Source organism: Narcine bancroftii, chromosome 1, assembly GCF_036971445.1.
Source record: "Narcine bancroftii isolate sNarBan1 chromosome 1, sNarBan1.hap1, whole genome shotgun sequence".
Taxonomy (NCBI): domain Eukaryota; kingdom Metazoa; phylum Chordata; class Chondrichthyes; order Torpediniformes; family Narcinidae; genus Narcine; species Narcine bancroftii.
In genome coordinates, this window is record NC_091469.1 from 72,689,599 (window position 1) to 72,712,384 (window position 22,786).

A 22,786-nucleotide genomic window follows, 5' to 3' on the forward strand; every position below is an offset into this window, starting at 1 on the left:
GAGTGAGGGCTTTGTGGTCAGTGAAGATGGTAATAGTCCTCCCCTCTAAGAAATAGAAGAAATGCCACACCACCAGTTACATGCCCAGTAACTCATGGTCAAAAGTGCTATACTTGTGCTCTGGTGGGCAGAGAAGCCGGCTAAAGAATTCCAGCGGCTTCCATTGTCCGTTCACCTGCTGCTCCAAGACGGCACTGACGGCTGTGGCAGAGGCATCGACGGAGAGCACCATATGCAGGTCGGTGTGCGGGTGGGCGAGCATGGTAGCCTTCACGAGGGCGTCCTTGGTGGCCTCAAATGCACTGCAGGCCTCTGGGGTCCAGGTGAGCGTTTTCTGCTTGGCTGCGATGAGGGCGAATAGCAGCTGCACGATGTGCGCAGCTCCCAGGATGAGTCGGTTCTAGTAGTTGACCATACTCGCGAACTCCTGCAGCCCCTTGAGATTGTCCAGACGTGGAAACTCCTTGATAGCAGTGACCTTCGTAGCAGTGGGCGTGGCTCCCTCGGCTGTGATGGAATGGCCCAGGAACTGCATGGACTCTTTCCCAAACTGACACTTGGCTGGGTTGATGGTGAGGCCAAAGTTGGCCAGTGCGCAGGTGGGCTTTGTGTTGCACCCGATCCCTGCTGGCAATGAGGATGTCGTCTAAATAAATGAAGACGAAGTCCAGGTCCCTGACCACTGAGTGCATGAAGTGTTGGAAGGTCTGAGTGGCATTCTTGAGCCCTAACGGCATGCAAAGGAATTCAAACAAGTTGAAGGGGGTGATGATGGCCGTCTTGGATATATTCTCAGGGTGCACTGGGATTTGGTGATACCCGGGCACCAGGTCAACCTTGGAGAAAACCCTCGCACCATGCAGGTTGGCCGTAAAGTCCTGGATGTGTCGGATGGGGTAAGGGTCAGGAACTGTCATCTCGTTGAGCGATCAATAGTCTCCGTAGAGGCGCCAGCCACCGGAGGCTTTCGGGACCAGGTGGAGCTGTCGGACCGCCGAATGATCCCCAGCTCCAACAATGTGAAAACTCCTCCTTTGCCACCTGGAGCTTGTCAGGCAGGAGCCGGCGTGCCTTGGCATGAACCGGTAGGCCCTGGCTGGGGATGTGGTGGAACACCCCGTGGCACGGCGAGGCAGCAGAGAACTGTGGCTTAAGGAGGGTCGGAAACTCATTCAGGATTCACTGGAACTTGTCTCTGGGTGTGCTGATCATGGCCATCTGTGGCTGCTCTATGCGGGAGACGTCGAGGCGAATGGCCTGGAAAATATGGGCATCCATCAGGCGCCTACCCCGAATGTCCACCAGAAGCCCGTGGGCAAGGAGGAAGTCAGCCCCCAGGATGGCAGTCGAAAGGGATGAGACGGTTAACTTCCATGAGAACTTTCGTCGGCCAGACTGTAAGTGGACTGTTTTGTCTCCGTACGTCTGGATCTCTGTTGCGTTGGCCGCACGGAGGCAGGTCCTCGAAGTCGGTTCCTGGAATCGATGGCTGTGGCTGGGATAACGCTGATCTGGGCCCCAGTGTTGATGAGGAACCGCGGCCGCTGACTGACTCCCGCAGGTAGAGGAGGCTGTGTCCTTGGCCAGCTGCCGCAGCCATCAACAGCAGCTGCCTGTTCGTTTCCCTGTAATGAGCAGGGCTGACAACACTTTTGAGCCTTGACTCTCTAGCACTGGTGATAGTAGCAGAGGCCTGGAGCGGATGCCATGCCCCTGGTTATGCTCTTGGTGGCCGCTGCAGGGGCCGGATGCTCTACTGCAATGCTACGGGCGGGTTTCGCATGGTCATACCTCTGCCTCGTGACCTGCTGGACCGCTGAGCTCTCCGGGCCTTCTGAGTGACCTTCCTCAGGTCTGTAAAGCTCTCTTGGGCCTGTTACGGCCAGATGTCCTCGGCCAGATGATCAAGGAAAATCCACTCGAAGAATGGGTAGTTGGTGTGATCACCCATGAGCGCGAGCATCTCGTCCATCAGCTCCATCGGGGACCTGACCCCAGGGCGTCGAGGTGCAGCATCTGAGCGGCATGCTGGCGCCTGGATAGTCCGAGGGATCCGGTGAGCACTCGCTTGATGGTCTCGTATTTGTCTTCTGCGGGTGGGTGCTGAACGAGGTGCAGCACGTGTTTTGCGGTGGCCTGGTCCAAGGCGGTGACCACATGGTAGAATTTGATCGTGTCAGATGAAATCTGGCGGAGGTGAAACTGAGCCTCCGCGTGGCCGAACCAGGTCTCTGGTTCCTGAATCCAGAATTCAGACAGCTTGACAGCTATAGCACTGATCCCAGGTTCACTCATGATGGGTTCAAAGATGTTTGAACCAGTCGGAGTCACCAATTGTAGCCGCAGCTACACTGTTACTGAAAGAACAGCCAGACAAGTTGAGCTCAGTAAGCAGAACTGATTTATTGCAGGGTGCTGGGCTGGACATACTCCCAGCCCGGACCTGGCTGAGAACCGTGCTGGGGGGCACTGATGTCACCCGGGTGTCACGTGGTCCCCCAGCGTGGGCTTCTGAGCCCTGTGCTGAGAAGAAGGGAAAACCCCCGATGGCACAATTCTGGCCGGCTGCCCCGCTGCATGATTTACAAGCGGGGCTGGTTCGCCTGCCTAGTGGTGTGCCGCCACAATACAAACATTTTACTGTATTTCATGTAACTGTACAAACACACTCTTTCCTAATAATTTTCTTAATTAGCTTTCCATTAAATGTAGTAATGCAGTGAGCCTAAATTACTATCTGTGGTAGCTTCCTTGGATACACACATGTGCACTACAAGCGCAAATGGATTTATGAAAGACTATCCTGCATATATGGCATAGTTTTGAATGCCCTTACCAATGGAAATATTTTCTGTCTATCTACCTTTTAATGTCCATTTATTTTACAGACGCTTTCAAGTTATCACTTAGTATTTTATTTACAAGGAAAAAGAATCCCAGTTTATTTACCTTTTCCAGAAAAAAAGTATTCTCTCTGCTCTGGTATTCCAGTGAATGTAATAATGCACCTTCTTCAGTATTATTATGCCAAGATATTAGATAGTACCTGCTCAGATGAGGTAATAGGACAATGATGCAAAATTAAGTTGGTGCACTCCTAAATAAGTTTCCCATTGATACCATAAAGTCCTCAGATGAATCCCTGGAGAATGTGTCAGAGGAATGGAAAGCAAGTTGTAACTTGCTGAGATGTGAAATTGCCCATTCTTTCCACAGAAGCAGAACAAATCTTTCTATGGTTATGGTTATCCCTTGATGGAGACAAGGATACAAGCAGATAATTATTTTAACAGATTTGAAAGGCTCGCTGATCAGTAATTTGATTATTTATAAATCCAGGAATCCTCCTTGAGTGAACAGTTAGAATGTGAAACAGAGTTAATTTTAGTGAAGTGCATAAAGATATGCAAGCTATCAAAAGTGCAAAACACAAACATGTTGGAGAAACTCAGCACGTCAGACAGCATCCATAATAAGTAAAGGGTAACCATTGTTTTGGGCCTGGGCTGTTTGTCAGACGGGCTAGAAATGTTGGTAGCCCATTGGAAGAAAGTATATAGAGGGAAGTATGAAGCAAAAGGCAGAAAAACAAGGTCAGATTCAGCTTACCAGTTGAAAATTTTCACAGGAAAACAATGATGTTTCGATTTGGGAGCAACTGTTAATGTTGTCCCAAAACAAGCCATTGATCTTGAGACTGATGCTGGTATTCACTGCATTGTTTTATCTCCCATTTATGTTAGTTTTCTCTGATCTTAAATTTTCCATGGAGTTCATCTATTACATGTTTCATCCCACCCTCATGCAGCACTCTATTTCATTTTCTTGTCCATTGGTTGGATCCCATTTTTTTCAACTAGATTCCTCAACCTTTCAAATTCATTATCAATATCCCTTACTAAGAAAGACTCCTTCATTCTAATTAACTATATGCACAGCTCATGATCTTTGCCTAACTGTACCTCAGTTATCAATTGCTATCCCAACCAATGCTGAACCCCACAACTTTCAACCCACCACAGAATGGTGCCCAAATCATCCACTCTCTTTCAACAAATCTGTCTCTCGACCTTTGACCAACCCCAGTAATACAACATGACAGCCTTGATGATGTACCCAGCAGATACTAGTGGATGTAATTTTTAGATCTAATATTCCTGAACTTCACCCAGCTATATCTTCCTTGCTGCTCCATCGCCAACCAGCGTGGACTTGTCCTCACCTGATTCCTGATTTCCTTTGCACACTATCAAATGGACGAGAGGTACATGTTGACTTGCCAACTACTTCCCCACTGACATGATTTTGCATTGCCATTCAATTTAAAGGCAATAGACCTTACTCATAAGGGAACTAAACATTAATCAAGAATATTTATAAAATAGCAGTTGATCTATAAAACACTCTAGCACAGAAATAGGCCCTTTGGCTCATACCAAGCTATTTTTTCACCCAAGTCCTATCAACCTGCACCTGGACCATAGCCCTCCCATGCATGTAACTATCCAAATTTCTATTAAATGTTGAAATAAATCCCGTATTCACTGATTCCACTGGCAGCTTGTTCCACATTCAAACCACCCTGAGTGAAGATGCCCCCCGAATGTTCCCCTTAAACATTTCACTTTTCACCCTTAATCCATGTCCTCTAGTTTTTGTCTCACCCAACCTCAGTGGAAAAAGCCTGCTTGCACTTACCATATCTACACCCCTCAAAATTTTGTAAACCTCTATTAACTCTCCCCTTATTCTCTAACATCCAGGGAATAAAAGTTTTAACCTATTCAACCTTCCCCTATAACTCAGGTCCTTGTAAATCTTCTCTGCACTCTTTCAAATTTATTGATGCCTTTCCTGAAGAAGGGCTCAGCCCAAAAACGTTAGTTATATATCTGTGTAGCTTCCATAGTCAGTAGATGCCAGATCCGTTAGAAGATGGGCTCATATCCAACAAATTGGTCTGAAACACAGAGGCAATTATGGTTCATGTAATGAACTCCTGATGTCACGATGACAAAGACACTTACTGCAGTCCTGACCTCTCCTAAACTGCCAAGGCTGACACCACTACTGGATCCCACAGTCTCATCCCTCTTACCATTATCCCTTACATTTAACAATCCCCTCACACCTCTCCCTACTCAAACCCCATCTTCCCTTTTGAGCTTCCCCTTTGTTCACCCCCTAACCCTCAGACCCTGTCATCTCTTCCCTACTCTCGAGTGACCACCCTACCCTCCACCTCCACAACTATCCACCTCCTCCCTCTGACTCCCCCTACCTACCTTCTCCACCCTCTGACCTCCCCAAACCACCACCTCCCTACTCTGACTTCCCCAACCCTCCACTTCACCCCCATTCTCCCTCACCATCCTTCCCCTAACATCCTCTTCCACACTGACCCCTACTTGGTCTTTACCATCCACTCTGACCTTCCCCTCTCAGAGACAGAATGCTCTGTCCTAGTTCAGGCTTCCCATTCATCCCCCTCCACCCACACCTTAATGAGTTCCATGCATGCCACAATGCCGAGTTCTTCTCCGCCGTCTCTGTGCCCACTTCCACAACCAGGATTCTCCACCCCCCCTCCCCCGCTGAAGACCCCTTCTTCCACTTTAAATCTTCTTCCTCCTCTTGGACACCTTGTCCTGGCCAGCTGCCTGCTCTAGATTTATTTATTTCCAATTGCTGCCAAGACATCAACCGTCTCAAATTCACCATTCCCTTTTTATTCCAGTCTCACCTCCTCCGAATGCTTTGCCCTGCTCTTTCTTTCTACAACAATCCCAACCTTACTATCAAATCTGCAGATGAGGATGGTGCTGACATACTCATTCGATCTTGCTGAAATCAGACAACAGATCTCAAACACCTTCAACAGGACCTCACCAAAAAACATCAAGCCATTGTCTCAAGTACTAACCTCCGGTTATCTCCCTCCCTCCCTCGTTGTGTCCCATCCCTGCATTGCCCGGTTCTACCTCCCACCCAAGATGCACAAACCCAATTATCCAGGTGGAACAATTGTTTATCCATGCTCCTACCCTACTAAACTAGTATTATCTTACCTCATCTCCATTTTTTTCTCCTCTGGTCCAGTCCCTCTTCATCAACATCCACAATACCTCACTTACCCTCCATCTCTTCAATGACTTTCAATTCTCTGAACTTGACTGCTTCATTTTCACTATGGATGTCCAATGTCTTTACACCTCCATCCCCTTACAGGTCTCCATTGCCCTTTGTTTCTTTCTGAACAACAGACCGAACCAGTCCCCTTCCACCACCATCCACCTTTGCCTGACGTAATTTGTTCACACCCTTAATAATTTCACCTTTGACTCATCCCAGTTTCTCCAAATCAAAGGAGTAGCCACGGGTCCTAGCTATACCTGTCTGTTTGTGGGGCTAGTAGAGCGATCCATGCTGCAAGCCTACACAGGCAAAGCCCCTCAACCCTTCCTCTGCTACATTAACACTTACATCAGTGCTGCCTCAATTGTCTGTGATGAGCTCATCAACTTTATTCACTTTGCTCCTAACTTTCACCCGAACCTCAAATTCTCTTGATCCATATCCAGGGACAACCTTCTCTTTCTTGATCTCTCTGTCTCCATTTCAGGAGACAAGCTTTCAACAGACATATTTTACAAACCTACCAAATCCCACAACTACTTCAACTGCATTTATTCACACAGTCCTCTGCAGTGATTCTATTTTTTTCTCTGAATTCCTCTGTCTCTGTCATACCTGCTCCCAAGATGAGGTCTCCCAGTTCATATCATCTGAGATGTCCTCCTTCTTCAGAAAATGTGGTTTCTTCTCCACCAGCATCAACTCAGCTTTCCCCACATCTCCATTTCCCACTCATCTGCCCTGGCCCCTTCTGCCTTCAGATGCAACAAAAACAGGATTTCCCTTGTCCTTACCAACCACCCCACAAGCCTCATCATCCAACACATGATTCTCCATAATTTTCACCAGCTACAACATGATCCTACAACTAAACACATGTTCCTCTCTCCCTCCCATATGGACCTCTCCCTCCATAACTCCCTCATCCATTCCTCCATTCCCATCACCATCAATCACCTCCTTGGCACCTTCACGTGCACCCACATCTCCTCCCTTACTAGTAAAAGTCCTTTCAAATGAATCTGTGGGAGTTATCTATTACATCCAGTGCTCCTGTTGTGGTCTTCTCTACATTGGAAAGATTGGATACAGACTGGAAGATCGCTTCATTGAGCACCTTTGCTCTGTCCGCATCAATGACAGGGATTTCCCAGTGGCAAACCATTTCAATTCTGTGTTCCTCTCCTGTGCTGACATGTCTGTCCATAGCTTCATGTAATGTAAGGCCACCTGTAAATTCCAGGAGCAACACCTAATATTTTGTTTGGGTACTCTCCAGCCAGATGGCATTAACATCGACTTCTCCAGTTTCTGCTAGCCCACCCTGTTTTTCCTCTCTTCCCCATCCCTGTCTTCTTTCCTCCAGCTCTCCATTAAGAGCCAACCCCCCCTACCATTTGCTGGTGTGCTCTCCCTCCTTTATCCACATATTACCTCCTGCCTGTGGGACTATGCTCCTCCCCCCACCATTTTATTTGGACACCTGCCTAAATTTTGTTCATATCTTGATGAAGGGTTCAAGCCTGAAACATTGGTGATATATCCTTATCTTTGCTGTATATAGTTCACTGTTTGATCTGCTGATTTTTTTTAGCAATATGTTTTTACTTATGGTTCATGTATTTTTCTGCACAGGAAGGGAAAATGTAAACCAATGCACAACTCCTTGAGCAGCTTGTTTACATACTATCAAAAGGCGCTTTCAGGAATGCGCCTGCAGAAGCGGATACAGACCTGTGGAATGGTCGTTCAGGTGGCAGCCCTGAAAGCACTGCGCTGTCCACCTGAAAGGGACAGCTCCAGGAGAGGTGCCTTGGAGCGCACTCCGGCTCCTGTCCCTTCGGGACGTCGGGGCAGGGGCGGCAGGTGTGGGACTTCTGGTCAGGGGTGGCCGGCATGGGACATCGTGGCTGACGGTTGACGTCGGGGCTGGCCACTCCTGCTCCGACGTCACCCGTTGGCTGCCCCTGCCATGACGTCCCACGCCAGCCACCCCTGCCCAGAAATTCTGCACCTGCCGCCCCAGCCCTGACATCCTGCACCGGCAGCCCCTGCCCCAACATCACCCACCGGCCACCCCTGCCCTGACGTCCTGCCTCGACATCCTGCGCCGGCCATCCCTGCCACGAAGTCCCGCGCCGGCAGCCCCTGCCCTAACATCCCCCCCCGCTGGCTGCCCCTGCCCCAAATTCCCCCTCCGGCCACCCTTGCCCCGAAGTTCTGCGCCGGCTGCCCCTGCCCCGATGTCTCACGCCAGCCACTGCCTTGAATTCCCACGCCAGGGGGCAGGGGTAGCAGAGAGGAGGGGTGTCAGGCAGCAGGGACTGGGGCTGTTAGGCATGGAGACGGGGGCTGTCAGGTGTGGGGAGTTGGGTCGCTGGCTGATTGTCATCAGCCCACCCCTTAGCAGCCGCTTTCAGGCGGCTGCATTCAGGGGCCGAGGGAGACTTCAATGCTTCAGCGATTATCCCTCCCGAAGGAGGGTTAGAAAGTGCACGTCAGAGGCGCTTCCTACTCTTTCACGGGGCCTCCCGACAGCCACATAGGGGTAGAATATGTGGCTTTTACATCGGGGTATTCTGGCCATCTGAAAGAGCCTAAATAAAACATCAAATGCTCAGTTGTCTGGAAATTTTTTTCCAACTTCCAATACAATAATTTTATCAATGACAAATCTGAGTTGATTGCTGTTTGACAGTGTTTAAAAATAAATCATTATTTTAATAAAATGTTAAAATAAGAGACAATTTTACAAAAGCAGCCACTCACTCAAAGACTGACATTTATTAGGGAAAACAACATGAAGTGATCCATATCTTAAATTCTTCTGTTTTTTTTTTAGGTGGAGAGCTGTTGAAATTCAGTGATCATTCAGCACCAGATGAGGAAGAGGTAAAAGAGCTGTATAATGAGTCAGGAGAAGTGGAAGAATCTAAATGTGAAAACCAAGAGAAAAAGAGTGAAGATTGTCCAACTATATCAGAGTTAGTGTACAGTCCAAGTGCCAGTGTCCTGCCTACTCCTGTGGAAGATGGTGGGATAGATTTGCTTTTTAATAGTCATCCACTTGGGAACCAGAAGGAAGATGGAAGCTCATATGATGAGTTAGATGCATCTGAAAGTACACCCCTGATTACAGATGAGGAAGAGCTGAAGGAGGAGAAGTGGGCACTTGCTGGGAGTTTTGAATTCTTAACAAGCCACAGACATCTAAATATGCTGGCAAAGAGTATTGCCAAACTCCTTCTGGCAGGCCTGGGTTTGATGCTGTTTGCTTTCCCACTTCTTTTGGTCCTACTGGAATCTGACATTGATGCTTCTTTTCTGAGGGAAATCCGGCAAACACCTGAGTTTGAGCAGTTTCACAATGAATATTACTGTCCACTTAGACAGTGGTTGATATGTAAAATGCACTATCTCCTAGACAGACAAGGCAGCTCCTGAGGCCACACCAGTGTGCAGTTGGACGAACAGTAACAAAACTTTGAGCAAAACTTATTTCTGCTGTTTTTACTGTTTTGTACCTTTTTAATGTGGTTTAAAAAGTATATCAGGAAATTTTATTCAGTTTTTTTAAGTGAAAATTGCTCATGAAATGATTGAATTTTACATCCAAAGTATTAGATGTGGCATGAAAGATTTTTGTAAATTACTACAACATTTTATCTGGTGTTCAAGGTTATTGTATTCTTGAGTGACTGCACAACATTTTATCTCCATTTTGCCCATGGTGACAGATTCTAAAGGTTGACGCAGATAAACAATTATAGTGCAACTCCAATGATCTGAAATGGTCAGATCTGGGCCTATGTTGGATAAACGGTGTGTTTGGGTAACTGGTCATTTTTAAAAAACAATCCAGTAGCAGCAGCAAATCACTTGTATCAATGTTTAAACGACCACAAACAACAAGGGAAGACTTTTAAAATAATGCTTAATTCTCACCAAAAAGATAGTGGCCGCAATGCCACTGCCGATCACCGAGACCTCCCAATGGCCGCTGCTGGTCCCCGACATATCCTCACCACTGCTGCTGATCCCTGGGATGCTTCCCGGGCTGGTGGAACATTCACTGGTGAGTCAGCGGGCTCTGGTCTCCCCAGTCACCGGAGCTCCTGACGGCAATGCCCGAGTCCCAACTCTGAATCCTCTCCAGAGGCCTGGGGAGCCGGTGTGTGGTAGTAGGCCAAGGGGAGAGTTTGGAGTTGGCAGCTCTGCTGTACCGAGGAGAGAGGGAACGCCACTGAGTCCAAGGTCCCCACTCCTGCCCGGGAGGCCACTCCCCTTGTTGACGCCAGGTCAAGGGATTCTTCCGACTGGCTGGGAGACAGTGGCAAACAGTTTGAGAGTTGGAAAGAAAGGGCAATGGGGAAGGTAAAGAAGAATTCAAAAAAGAGATGGGAGGGAGTTACCTGTAATGAGGACAATTGTCGTTCTAATTTCATGTTGAGTGAATATTTTTTCAACCTGTGAGGTGAGTTCGGCTCCGAAAAAATGTTTGGATTAGTGAGGATTTCTAATTTGTTTCGGATATCATTTATCCAAATTTTTTTTAAAAATTTGGATAAATGAGGATCTTGGAGAATCTGATTTTGAATAATCAGAGCTGTACTTTGTTAAACTGATTAAGCATTGGCCATTTTCAAGATTGTATTAGCTACAAAGGCATTATTTTTGGAAATAGTAACTTGGTATTTACATGTATTGCAATGATGTCAATACTCTGTTTACTGGAAATGATCAGTTATGTCTGTATTAATTAGAAGTAGCAGATTCATTAGGGGTGAATATTCTTGAAGATTCTCTTGCCTGTCTGTCATGGGTGGGGGAATGGCAGAAACTGGAAAGGTACTGGAAATGATAGTTAATCTGCAGAAATCCAACTTTTGTAAATACACCCTCTGAAAAAGAGATTGAGAGATGACATGGAGGTTTGGAGGAGTTATGGGAAAATGTAAGGCGATGTTACCATTTTTGAACTAGACTTATAAGATCAGGAATCAAAAAACATTTGGCAACTGCCAGAGATCTTTCATTTCATTGCTTATATTCACTTTTTTCACTTCATTGAGCAAACTGAAATTTATCAATACAATATGGCGGACGATGTTTGTGCTCATACACCATCATGTTGAAATAACGAGACCACACCTGAAGTTATCAGCCAGCGAAGAAAAGAGTGTTTATTACAGTGTTATCAGGCTTAATATAGGCATATAACATGTGACTTGGCGTCATGACATCTGAAGTGCTAACGACCTCATGACATAACTATGTTGAGTAGGCCAGGGCTTCTCAGTAGACCTACAGGAGCTATAAGCGCTGGTTCTGCCCACTCCCTTCAAGCATACTGCTACAACAAAAGAATATTTAACATCGTATGATACCTGGTGAAGTCACTGCACATTTACATTAATACTGTCAATTATACAAAGCTGTATAATTTTCTTCATTAAAACATGTTTCATGGGAAATATGACCAAAATTAATTTTTTGTTTCAATGTACAGGCTTGTGTTTCAGTAATTCAATCACAAATCATGAATTTTGGATAGTGAATCTTTTCAGTGGAGCAGATACAATGCTAAAGTTAACAAACAGCAGTCAACACATATCTATTGCAAGTAAGAAAGCCAAAGTGAGTAGTGTTGAAAATATCAAATATAGATAACACAAATATTCATACATTTTCAAATAACTTTTTTTCCATTGTGGATTGGAAAGGCACCTGGCCTATTAATTGTACACTATCAGTTGATTTTGATTTACGTTGCCAGTAAATAAAAACATTAATTTCCAAGCATAACCATTAAGATGTCATTTGAACAAAGATCTTCTGGCCAACATGCTTAATTGAATTTTTTGAAATATATGCCCAAGAATCACCACTTTGTATAGGTTGTACACAAAATATAACACAAGATCTCTCTTCCGATTTTATCATTGATGTATATGGGGAAGGCAGCAAATGTGTTGGTACTAATATGTAGTTCCCTTTCTAAACACGTGGAATCCTGTTCTATCCCTCATGTTCTGAAAAATAGACTTTTCCAACATTTCATTTTTAAGAGAGTTGATTAAAACAATTATCGCTGAAATTTGTGCTCTGATTTATGGAGCAATGAGATTATTATGCACAAGAATTTAATGTATGATTAAAAAAACAAACTGACATTAGTTAATTAATCCTAATTTTATATTACAAATAATGAGAATTTGTGAAATTAAAAAAAATTGAATATTATATAATTTATACTTTAACTGAAAAATAAAAAGACAAATTTGAAAAAAATGGGAACCATGTTTGTTTTATAAATATAAAACCGTAAAAACAGCTGACATTTCTTGGTGTATTGTCAAGCAAATGACTATATGGAGCTACATAAAAAGATATTAGGACAGATGATTAAATACTTACCCAAAGAGGTAGGATTTTAAAAAAAGCAACTTTAAAAAAAAGTAAAGGTGGAGAATTATAGGGAGAGAATGACAGAGCTCAAGGCAAATGTCATCCTTGTGGAACAAGAAGAAGCAGACATGTAGGGTTGCAGGAGGCTGAGAGATAAGGATCAAAGAATTATTGAATAGGAGAATTAAAACTTTAAAGTTGCTAAACTGTAGCCCGTAACAGCTAGTTTTGGTCAGTGAGCACAGTGAATGAGACTTTTTGTAAGTAAGGATTTTTGGAGTTGGAAGTTAAAGGATTTGAAAGTCATTAAGAACCTTTTTCAATTAGTAATTCTTCAGATACAGTTTAAACATGTCAATTTGCAGTTAATTTATCATTATTTTATGACACCACCAGTCTTTAATAATGTTGACAGTTTTTATCAAATGTCAGTTTGAAAATTAATTAAATATTTAGGTCTGTCAAAATTGTTAATGCCTAACTGAATCTGTCACTGACTGGTCGGTAATCTAAGTAATTGAATATTTATGTTGAATATAATGTTGGATGACAATAGACCTTAATCTTCAAATAAAAAAAGAGATTGATAAAAGAGGAATGGAATAAGAAATGGATAATTTTCTTAAATTTTACACAAAATCCAGGACATTTTAAATTTTGCACAGTAATGAAGGCAAGACAGACTTAAATTAGTAAGTGGAATATTTCTTGGTATCTACACTAAACAGTGAACAAAATAGAGACAAAATGCTCCAATTTAAAATAATCACAGCAAGTGATTATAAATAAGAACACAAGTTTAAACAAAAACCATACCTGGCTCTTTAAGCCTGCTCATCATTTAGAATCAGAATGTATCATCATGAACACGTCAAAACATTTGTTGTTTTGTGGCACCATTAGATGCAAAAATTGCTATAATTTACATTAAAAATAATTAGTGCAAAAGAAGATAAAAAGTAAGGTGGTGACTGTGTTTGTTCTCCATTCAGAAATTTGATGGCGGAGGGGAAGAAGTTGTTTTTGTACCATTGGTTGTTCGTTTTCAGGCTCCTGTATCTCCTTCTTGATGGTAGGAGTGAGAAAAGGCATGGCCTGAGTAGTGAGGGTCCTTGATGATAGATGCTGTTTTTCTTGAGGTACCATCTCTTCCAGACATCCTTAATGGAGTGAAGGCTCCATGATGGTACTGTCTGGGTTCACAATTCTCCGTAGCCTTTTCCTGTCCATTCATTAAGATTATGATTTTCTTGCATTATCTGTATCCTTAGATTTCCTTAATATCCAGAACTCTATTGATCTCAGTTTTGAATGAACTCAATGATTGATCCTCCACAGTCCTCCAAGTTAGAGGATTCCAAAGATATCCCATCTTCTGAAGAAATTTCCCTTCAACTTTGTGCTAAATGGCTTACTCTTATTCTAATACAGACTGCTGCATGTAGACTCATCAGGCAATTTAAACATCCCCTTTGCATCCGGCCAGAAGAGCCTTAGAATTTATTACGTTTCAACGAAAAGCCGAGAGAAATTTGGCATATCATCTGTCTTTTAGCATTTTTATAGATACATTATAGAACATATCCTACTCTAACAATTCCACAGCTTGGTATGGGAATGGCTCTGCCCAAGAGTGCAAGGCCATCAAGCAAACTAACCTCTCCTCTAATGATTCAATATACACTTCCCTTTGCCTTAGGAAAGTTGTCAACATGTTAAAAGACCCATTGCGCCCTGGTGCAATGAGTTTGATAACCCCCCACCACCAGACTCCAAGACTGTTTCTTCCAATTATTAGACTATTGAATTGGACCTCTCATTAGCTGCCCTTCCACATTTTTAACTGAACATTTTCTCTATAACAGCAGACTCTGCATTTTTGTTTATTTTATACTACCTATTGTTCTCAAGGAGAGGTTGACTTGCCTGGATAGCTGGCAAAAAAAAGTTTTCCCACTGTACTTCCTTACACATGACAATGAAGAATTCAATTCAAGTGAATTTATTCTGCCCTCTCACTGCAAGCAAATATATCCTTTATTTGGGTAAAGAGGCCAAAACGATGAATAATACTGCAATTTGGAGTGTAGCCCAGCAGCCTCTGGCAGGCTGTAGTTGAGGAGATCCAAGGGAATGACCTTTCATGTGGCAGAGAGCAGAGATTTCCCTTTGTAGTTACTAAAGTCATACTTGTGCAACTTCTTGAAAGTGTTATGATCAACAGCATCACTGTGGTCCTGTGATGTATCCTCTTTTGCACCAGATAAGCGATCAAAGTGATCCTTCAAGTATCATAACTTCAACAGGAATACTGTCTGTTCTTGAAGACTTGTTATTTTTTTTTTCCATTGTTGTAAGCCAAGATGGCAGCAAAGTTGGCTAAGTGAGGGATGGAATCAAGGTACTCATATCATAGTTTTAGTCACTCTGTTCAGAAAGAGATTACAAGGGGAAGAGGAAATTTAAAGGGATTCTCAAAACCATTTTGAAAATCTCTGGTGTTTCCTGGGGGATTTTATCTTCCCTAAGATTTACTGGCAACCATACTATGAAGGGCTTGAATTTGTTCAGTGTGTCCTAGAGAGTTTCCTCAATCAAAATATTGAATGTTCTATTAGACCTTCCATTTAGGGAATGAGGAAGGGTAAGTACTGAAGTGATATTGAGAGAGCGCTTTGAGACCAGTGACTATAGTTTTAAAAGTTATAGAGAAAGATGGGACTGGCCCACAAATTAAAGTCCTAAATGGAGCAAGAAGCAAATAGGCAGGTACCTGAAGAAGTTGATTGGGAGAGGATGTTTACAGGTACAAGGATGGCTGGAAATGGGATGGTTTTAAAAGTGAAAGAGCAAGACTTCAGGTGAAGGGCATGTTAGTAAGTTTAAGGAATGCTGGTTAGCGAGGGACAATGAAATTCTGGTCAAGAAAAAGAAAGTGGCATTATATTTAAGCAGTCTGGATCAATTAAATCCCTTGAAGGGTACAAGTGTAGAGTACGCTCAAGAGGGGAATCACAAGGGAAAAATTCGAGATTACACAGAGTCACCACCCTCAAAGTGAAGAAATCTCTCCTCATGTCTGTTCTAAAGAGGTGTCCTTTTATTCTGGGGCTCTAATGCTACTCTTACAGCTGGAAACATCTTCTTCATATGCACTCTATCCACCCCTTTCAATATTTGGTATGTTCTGATGAGGTCTTTCCTCATCCTTCTAAACTCCAGCGGATACAGGTCTAGAGTAATCAACTGCTCTTATACGCTAACCTTCTCATCCTCAGGATATCTTTTATCTGAACACTCTGCACTGCCAACACATCCTTTCTTAGATAGGAGGACAGAACTTTGCTTGTGAGAGGGGAGAGATTTAATAGAACCAGAAGAGCAACTTTTTTCAGCAGAGGATGGAATGAATTGGCAGAGGAAGAAGGTGCAATTTTGATATTCAAACGTTATTTGGACAGATTTATGAATAGGAGGAGTTTTGAAGGATATAGACCAAATGCATGCAAATGGGACTAGCCCAGAATGCCGGCTTAGAAGGCATGTGTGAATTAAGCTGAAGGCTCTTCCACTCTGTAGACACTCAAAGTGGAAGAGGAGTACTTGGGATTTAATTGAGAATCTCATGTGTTGGGAGCACATAGAAATCCTTTGAAAATGACTAAAAGAGTATACCACTTCACAAACTACCCACTTTTCAGACCTCTATAGGCATTTCCTGGCCCATCTATGGAGGAGTCACCTCAGAACTAACACAATGAGGTGAATGCCTAACACAAAGGCATTACACTTGGTGTGGTCCCATTAAAGCCCTATAACTGGAGAAAAACATGTTTATCCCTAGATTTGTCCTTGCATCATAAAGTCAACCTACAATTTGTTTTCATAATTACTTGCTGCCCTTGCAAGTTTATCTTAAGTGACTCCTGCCTTTGATCATCTAACCAATCTATCACTACTTTTGTTCTGTGTGCTGCAGTGGATAATTCCACATATATCCCCATACTATATGGCATCTGCCATGCCCTTGCTCACTCAGTCAATTTGTCTGTGTCCCTAAACTATTTGTATGGATCATGGATATCTGGATCCCTGTCAATCCCTACTAGACATAATGAAGGAGGAAACATGTTTGATTTGTTTTTAATCCATATTTTTACACCAATGAAAGTGTGTCTTTGGAATTAAAATCATGGTGTCATCCTATGTGGTCATATATCAGAAAGTACCCAACAGTCTTTTTTTTTCTATTACTTTCAACAGTATAGTCAATTTCCCCCTCAATCCCTTGTTCTCAACACACAAATGATCTTCAGTCATCCCTGCTTCCAAGAATATTATTTACTGTTTTTTTAAAAATCTTTGTCTTGTATAAAATTCTGTATTTTATCTTGACCATGGTAGCACAATTCTAGCTCTTTTACAGTATAAGCTCATTAAAATCATACACATCTGCTTCTATGATGCACATTTTATTTGCTGTTCCATGCTTTATACTTGCAAAATTTGGTCTTTTATATCTAGACCCTTGATATAACATTCTGGTAAATTCTCCATAGTTAGCAATTTTGCTATTTTCATTATTCAATGTATTTTTAAGTGCCATATACATTTTTATGCACCAAATTTTCAGATTTATTTTAAAATTTGGCTTTCTTGTTATAGTTATAAACTAAACACTCAAAATAGCAATTCTAATCAGTTTTCAAAAAAAGGATTTTGTATTACTTCATTTAGTGATTACCATAGCAGCATTTCACATGATACATGAATCTTAGATCGGAGTAGCCAATTTCCAAAAGTTGCTCTAGGTATGCGACCATTGGTATATTGGTACATTTCAGTTTGCTAATAAAATCATCGATATTTTAATGCCATCAGCTACATCTCCTGACTCCTCATTTTGGAACTATCAAATAAGATTAACTGGATTATCTGGTCAAACAGGCTATCACTCACAAGAACATTAAAAAAATGTTCATTTCATTAATTTCACCACTCTACTTAGTCTTTACAGAAATTAGATTCGTTATTTACAATGCATTTGCATACTTAAGTTATTTAATTAACAGTTTTGGAAAGATTTATACTGACTAAATTTATTTAAAATAAATAGGCATTGAACATGGGCATCAAAGTAGCAGAAGCACAGTTAACAACTCTTTATTATGGGACCACCTGATATTCTGCTTGATTGAAACTCATGAAAATGAATGTTGGGTGTTGCATCTAAATGGTTCCAATGAATTACCACTTAATGTGCACTTTTGCCTCTAAGTGTGCTAAATTCCCAAGAAATAATGTTTTACTCCGTGTTTGATCGTGTGCCTATAACCAGTGCCTGCCTCTGATTCTACCGATGAAATGCGCAGGTGATCTTTGAATCTACTGTTGTAACTTCAGGAAGTGACTGCCAGAAAAAAAGCCGAGAAAGGGAGCAAATGGTTGAAAAGAAATTACACATTTCCACTATTTTTTCTTTTTTGTTTGAAGACTTTATTTAAAATTTTATAACATGAATACAATAGAGAATTACATTTAAAGAAAAAATAAATTTAAAAAAATTAAAATAGTATTATCACTATTTTTTTCTGAGAACTTTGGTGATATTTGACTTACATTGAAGTGATAAAACATAATATTTATTAGCCCATTTCAATTTCCATGGTAATTGAAAAAAACATTTTCAACTATTATTTTGCTCTATGGTCACTTCATAAAATTACTAGCTATCTTGAGCCACACAATTTTTTCTCACTATAAAAAAAATGAGTGTTTTATGGCATTGATAAAAACATTGTAAATTTCACTGTGAAGCTAAAAACATACCATTTAAAATCTACTATTGCTGTCGACTCACCAGAGTGTCTATCAACTCCTGTTTCTATGCAGCAGTTTTATATAAAATACTTTTTAGACCTTTTCATTGGAATCTTATATATGCTTCAGCACCATTTCAAAACCACCACACTATTTTCTACTGAGACACATTATATAGACGTTACTTATGTGTACACACAAATTCCTCAGTTGATCAGCAAATGGATCCATTCATTTTTTTTTAATCTTAAATTGAGCCAACCTTTAAACTAAACAAAATTAGGCGGTGCATTGTGAGAGCTAAGCTATTAAAATAATATTTTATTTAGTGAATAATCAACTGGTTAAGTGGTTTGACAAGATAGACTTCTCATCCAGAGAACTGTGTTTATCATTAAAATAATAAATTGAAAGTTCATGGTTCAATATTGATTGTTGAAAAGGAATCAAAATAAATAAATTTTATTTAAATAAGTTAAATAAATAAATGAGTATTAAAATTTAAATATGTCTCATACTCTTAAAAATCTATGTGAACAATTCTAATTATATTATTTAGATGGAGAATCTAACTCAAAGCAATTATTATAATGAAATATTAATAATTAGTTGCAAAAACATTTCAATAAACAAAAATATTAAATTATTTCAGTATTTTTTGTTTTAACACAGAAAAGAATCTTCTTGTAGTGTCATATGCTTGCTTGCAAACAAAATAGTATTCCTTTCTACCACAGAAAAGCAACTGAAGATACCAGAATGTTGTTATTCACAACATATTCTGCTCCCTGTATTACCTTTGTGTCATTTGTCAACAATGAAATTCTATAGTACACCAAAATAAATGTTTAAAATGTCATCTTTTATTCTTGCATTCAGAATGAATCAGTCGCCATTAAAGCCTTGTCAGATTTTTACTGTTTTCATTAACTAATTTACATTGATAATGAAAATTAGATGAACTATGTAGAAATACATGGGGATAATTTATCCAATTTATTGAGATGGATAGCAGAGATAGAATGTACAGTCTGTGTTCACATTGTGGTGTCTTGCTGTGATATACTGTGTAAGTAAGGATAGTTCACTAATTGTTGTTTGGCCTACCTTAATAAATACCAACTCTGGGGAAAATGAGATACTTGTCATTATATATTTAATCATACAGGGAAGAAAGCTGTAACTTTCAGCTATTAAATGTAGAGGAGGTTGGCTTTTCAAATTTAAATGTTAAATTATGTCTGGATTGTTTTGTATGTTATAACCATGACAAACCATCAATAAAAGCACATTTGAACAAAAGCTTTTTCATTAATATTTTACATTTAAATAATTGCTGTTTGTTGATTTACCTTACATCCCAGTATATAGCTTTGGCAATGGGCCCATATTTTCAAATATTTTGTTTTAAATGTCAGTTTAAGGCATTTAAAAAAATGCCACAAGAATATTTGGAAGCATGATTTGATCAGAATCCAGGTTCTGATCCAGTGCTGTCCATAAGGAGTTGGTGTGTACTCCCCATGGCCAGCATGGGCTTTCATCGGGTGCTCCAGTTTCCTCCCACCATCCAAAAACGTAATGTTTGGAAGGTTAGTTGGGCTAAAAACATAAAATGCTGGAGAAGCTTAGCAGTCAAACAGTGTCCTTTATGTAGCAAAGGCAAAGATAAATAACTGACATTTCGGGCTTCAGCCCTTCATCAAAGTATGATAGAATGTCAGCAAGCGTCCCAACAAAAAAGTAGGAGGGGGAAAGGGGGAGGCAAGGCAGGAGATGATAGGTGGAGACAGGAGGGAGGAGACAGCAGCAGTGAGGGGGGAGGTGGGGATGGAAGGGCTGTGTGGGTGAAAGAACTGGAAGGACAGAAAAGGGAGGAAGTTTAAGGTTTAATGGAAAGCAGGTTAGTTGGGTATAATTAGTTGGCATGGATTTTGTGGGCGAGAAGGTATCAATGATTTTTTTTTAACCATTTTAATAAGTAGATTGAATGTTATCTGATAGCAACATCATATCACATCAACCTTCATGACACTTTATCAGATTATCAGAAATAGTTCCTTTCTCTATCCATCTGCAAACTTCTCTGAAACGTAAAACTTACTTCTTTTCTTCTTTATTGTTTTGCCAACATCCAGTTGAAATGTTAATTCTATTTCTCTTTTCACAGATATGGCCAGTCCTCTTGAATGTTTGCAGTCCTTCTATTTTCACTGTGGCTGCAGATTACACTGCTCGTTATTCACTAAAGAGAAAACAAAGCATCACCAGCGAATGCTTAAATTCGTCCTTATAGAATGACAATGATTTTCTTAAAGTTAGTAAATAGCCAGCTATTTTTCAGCCTTTGGGAAAGTCGTTTTCCATTGTTAGTACAAGCTTAGCTCATCAGGAGATCTTTTGCCTTGCTACTGGTGCTGCTATTTGCTCAATAAGGCATTACAACCTTCCACAAACTTCCCAGCTGCATCTAACTTCATCCAAGCACCCTTGTGCCCATTAAAATGAACAGGAAATATCAGCTGCCAGAAAAAAGATAAATATCGCTTTTACAATTTTTAAGTGTGTGTTTATAGTATATTTCAAAATAATGTTTTTATTATTTTTAAACAAGCCCCAAATGTTATGAATTTTTATGAATGTCAAATATATTTGGCAGCTGGTGAGCTTGGGACAAGAGGCTGCAGGAACTGACACAGCCGCTTTACTAGCAAATGTGAAAATTAATTCCTCATGGACAGGATGGTGGAAGACTGTACCCTTTGCTTCTTTCTTGTATTAGTAGCTTCTCAGATGTATCCTGAATTGTCTACTCAGTCAGATTCCCAGAACTAAAACTCCTGCTTGAATTTTGTTTTCACATTTCTTGTTTTTTTACCCCCACATTTCTTTTCTTTTTCTTGGTCTCTATGATTACAATATCTAACATGCTTCTAATGTTACCCTTTAACCAGTTTCAAATAAATGCCTGTCATCTTTGTATTATATACCATCCCATTTCTGCAGCACTGCTTCTTTAATTGATACAGCTTAGTGGTTACTTCTCATCAGCCCACAATCTTAATCTCACACCACCTATTGCCATTCGCCACGGTGCACTCTATTCTCCACACACAACTATGTACTCTATTTCTGATCTATCTTCTTTCTTTGGCTTGGCTTCGCGGACGAAGATTTATGGAGGGGTAATGTCCACGTCAGCTGCAGGCTCGTTTGTGGCTGACAAGTCCGACGCGGGACAGGCAGACAAGGTTGCAGCGGTTGCAAGGGAAAATTGATTGGTTGGGGTTGGGTGTTGGGTTTTGGGTTTTACCTCCTTTGTCTTTTGTCAGTGAGGTGGGCTCTGCGGTCTTCTTCAAAGGAGGTTGCTGCCTGCCGAACTGTGAGGCGCCAAGATGCATGGTTTGAGGCGATATCAGCCCACTGGCGGAGGTCAATGTGGCAGGCACCAAGAGATTTCTTTAGGCAGTCCTTGTACCTCTTCTTTGGTGCACCTCTGTCACGGTGGCCAGTGGAGAGCTCGCCATATAACACGATCTTGGGAAGGCGATGGTCCTCTATTCTGGAGACGTGACCTACCCAGCGCAGTTGGATCTTTAGCAGCATGGATTCGATGTTGTCGGCCTCTGCCATCTCGAGTACTTCGATGTTGGAGATGAAGTCGCTCCAATGAATGTTGAGGATGGAGCGGAGACAACGCTGGTGGAAGCGTTCTAGGAGTCGTAGGTGATGCCGGTAGAGGACCCATGATTCGGAGCCGAACAAGAGTGTGGGTATGACAACGGCTCTGTATACGCTAATCTTTGTGAGGTTTTTCAGTTGGTTGTTTTTCCAGACTCTATAGCCAGGTTATTAATATTACTTTTTTTTCTTCACCCTCTACTTTTACATTCAAACATGATGCAAATCCCACTCTTTGCCTTTATTAGGAACATTTGGCTGCCTCTTTCTATAATGGATTCCTAAGTTCATGGAGATCAGAATTTAGGGTCACAACCATTTCACGAAATTCATCGTTTTGCGGCAGTATCACTGCGCCATCCTTCTCATGATAAACAGGAATGGAGACATTTATAGAAATAAGAAATGAGAGAAATTGAAATGTGCTGTTTTGTATCTTTGCTGATTCTTTTTAGTTTGAATATGGCTCTCTGCTGCTTTGGAGGATTGGACATCTTGGCACCCATTTCAATTCCCTCCCCATTCACTTGCTGACATCTCTGTCCATGGTCTCATGCACTCCTCGATTGAGACCACCTGAAAATAGGAGGAATAACATCTTGTATTCCATCTGTGCAGCCTCTAACCTGAGAGCATTAACACTGTATTTTTAGAATTTCGACAGACCATTTCAGACTATGAGTCTGTGCTGCCCAACTGACCTCAACCCCTGATATGTTTTGAACGGTGGGAGGAAGCAAGA

General features: G+C 41.5%; 1 protein-coding gene and 1 long non-coding RNA gene across 10 annotated transcripts in view; one reads left to right on the top strand and one right to left on the bottom strand.

Moving 5' to 3' along the window:
• frmd3 (FERM domain containing 3) overlaps positions 1-12,302 on the top strand; it is a 185,617-nt gene extending 173,315 nt beyond the window's left edge. For all 7 annotated transcript variants that reach the window (XM_069930350.1, XM_069930351.1, XM_069930346.1 and 4 more), the window contains one exon: positions 8,978-12,302. In XM_069930350.1, coding sequence (XP_069786451.1) covers positions 8,978-9,579 — 602 coding nt within the window. In that variant the 3' untranslated portion in view covers positions 9,580-12,302. The remainder of the gene's footprint in view (positions 1-8,977) is intronic.
• The window catches only part of LOC138759704 (uncharacterized), a 104,207-nt gene that overhangs the window by 77,752 nt on the left and 3,669 nt on the right, over positions 1-22,786 (bottom strand). For 2 of the 3 annotated variants that reach the window (XR_011355047.1, XR_011355045.1), the window contains exon 3: positions 20,468-20,608. This is a non-coding gene — a long non-coding RNA (uncharacterized lncRNA). Of the gene's footprint in view, positions 1-19,039; positions 20,609-22,786 lie in introns of those variants that run through there. The other variant, XR_011355043.1, reaches the window with a different exon arrangement.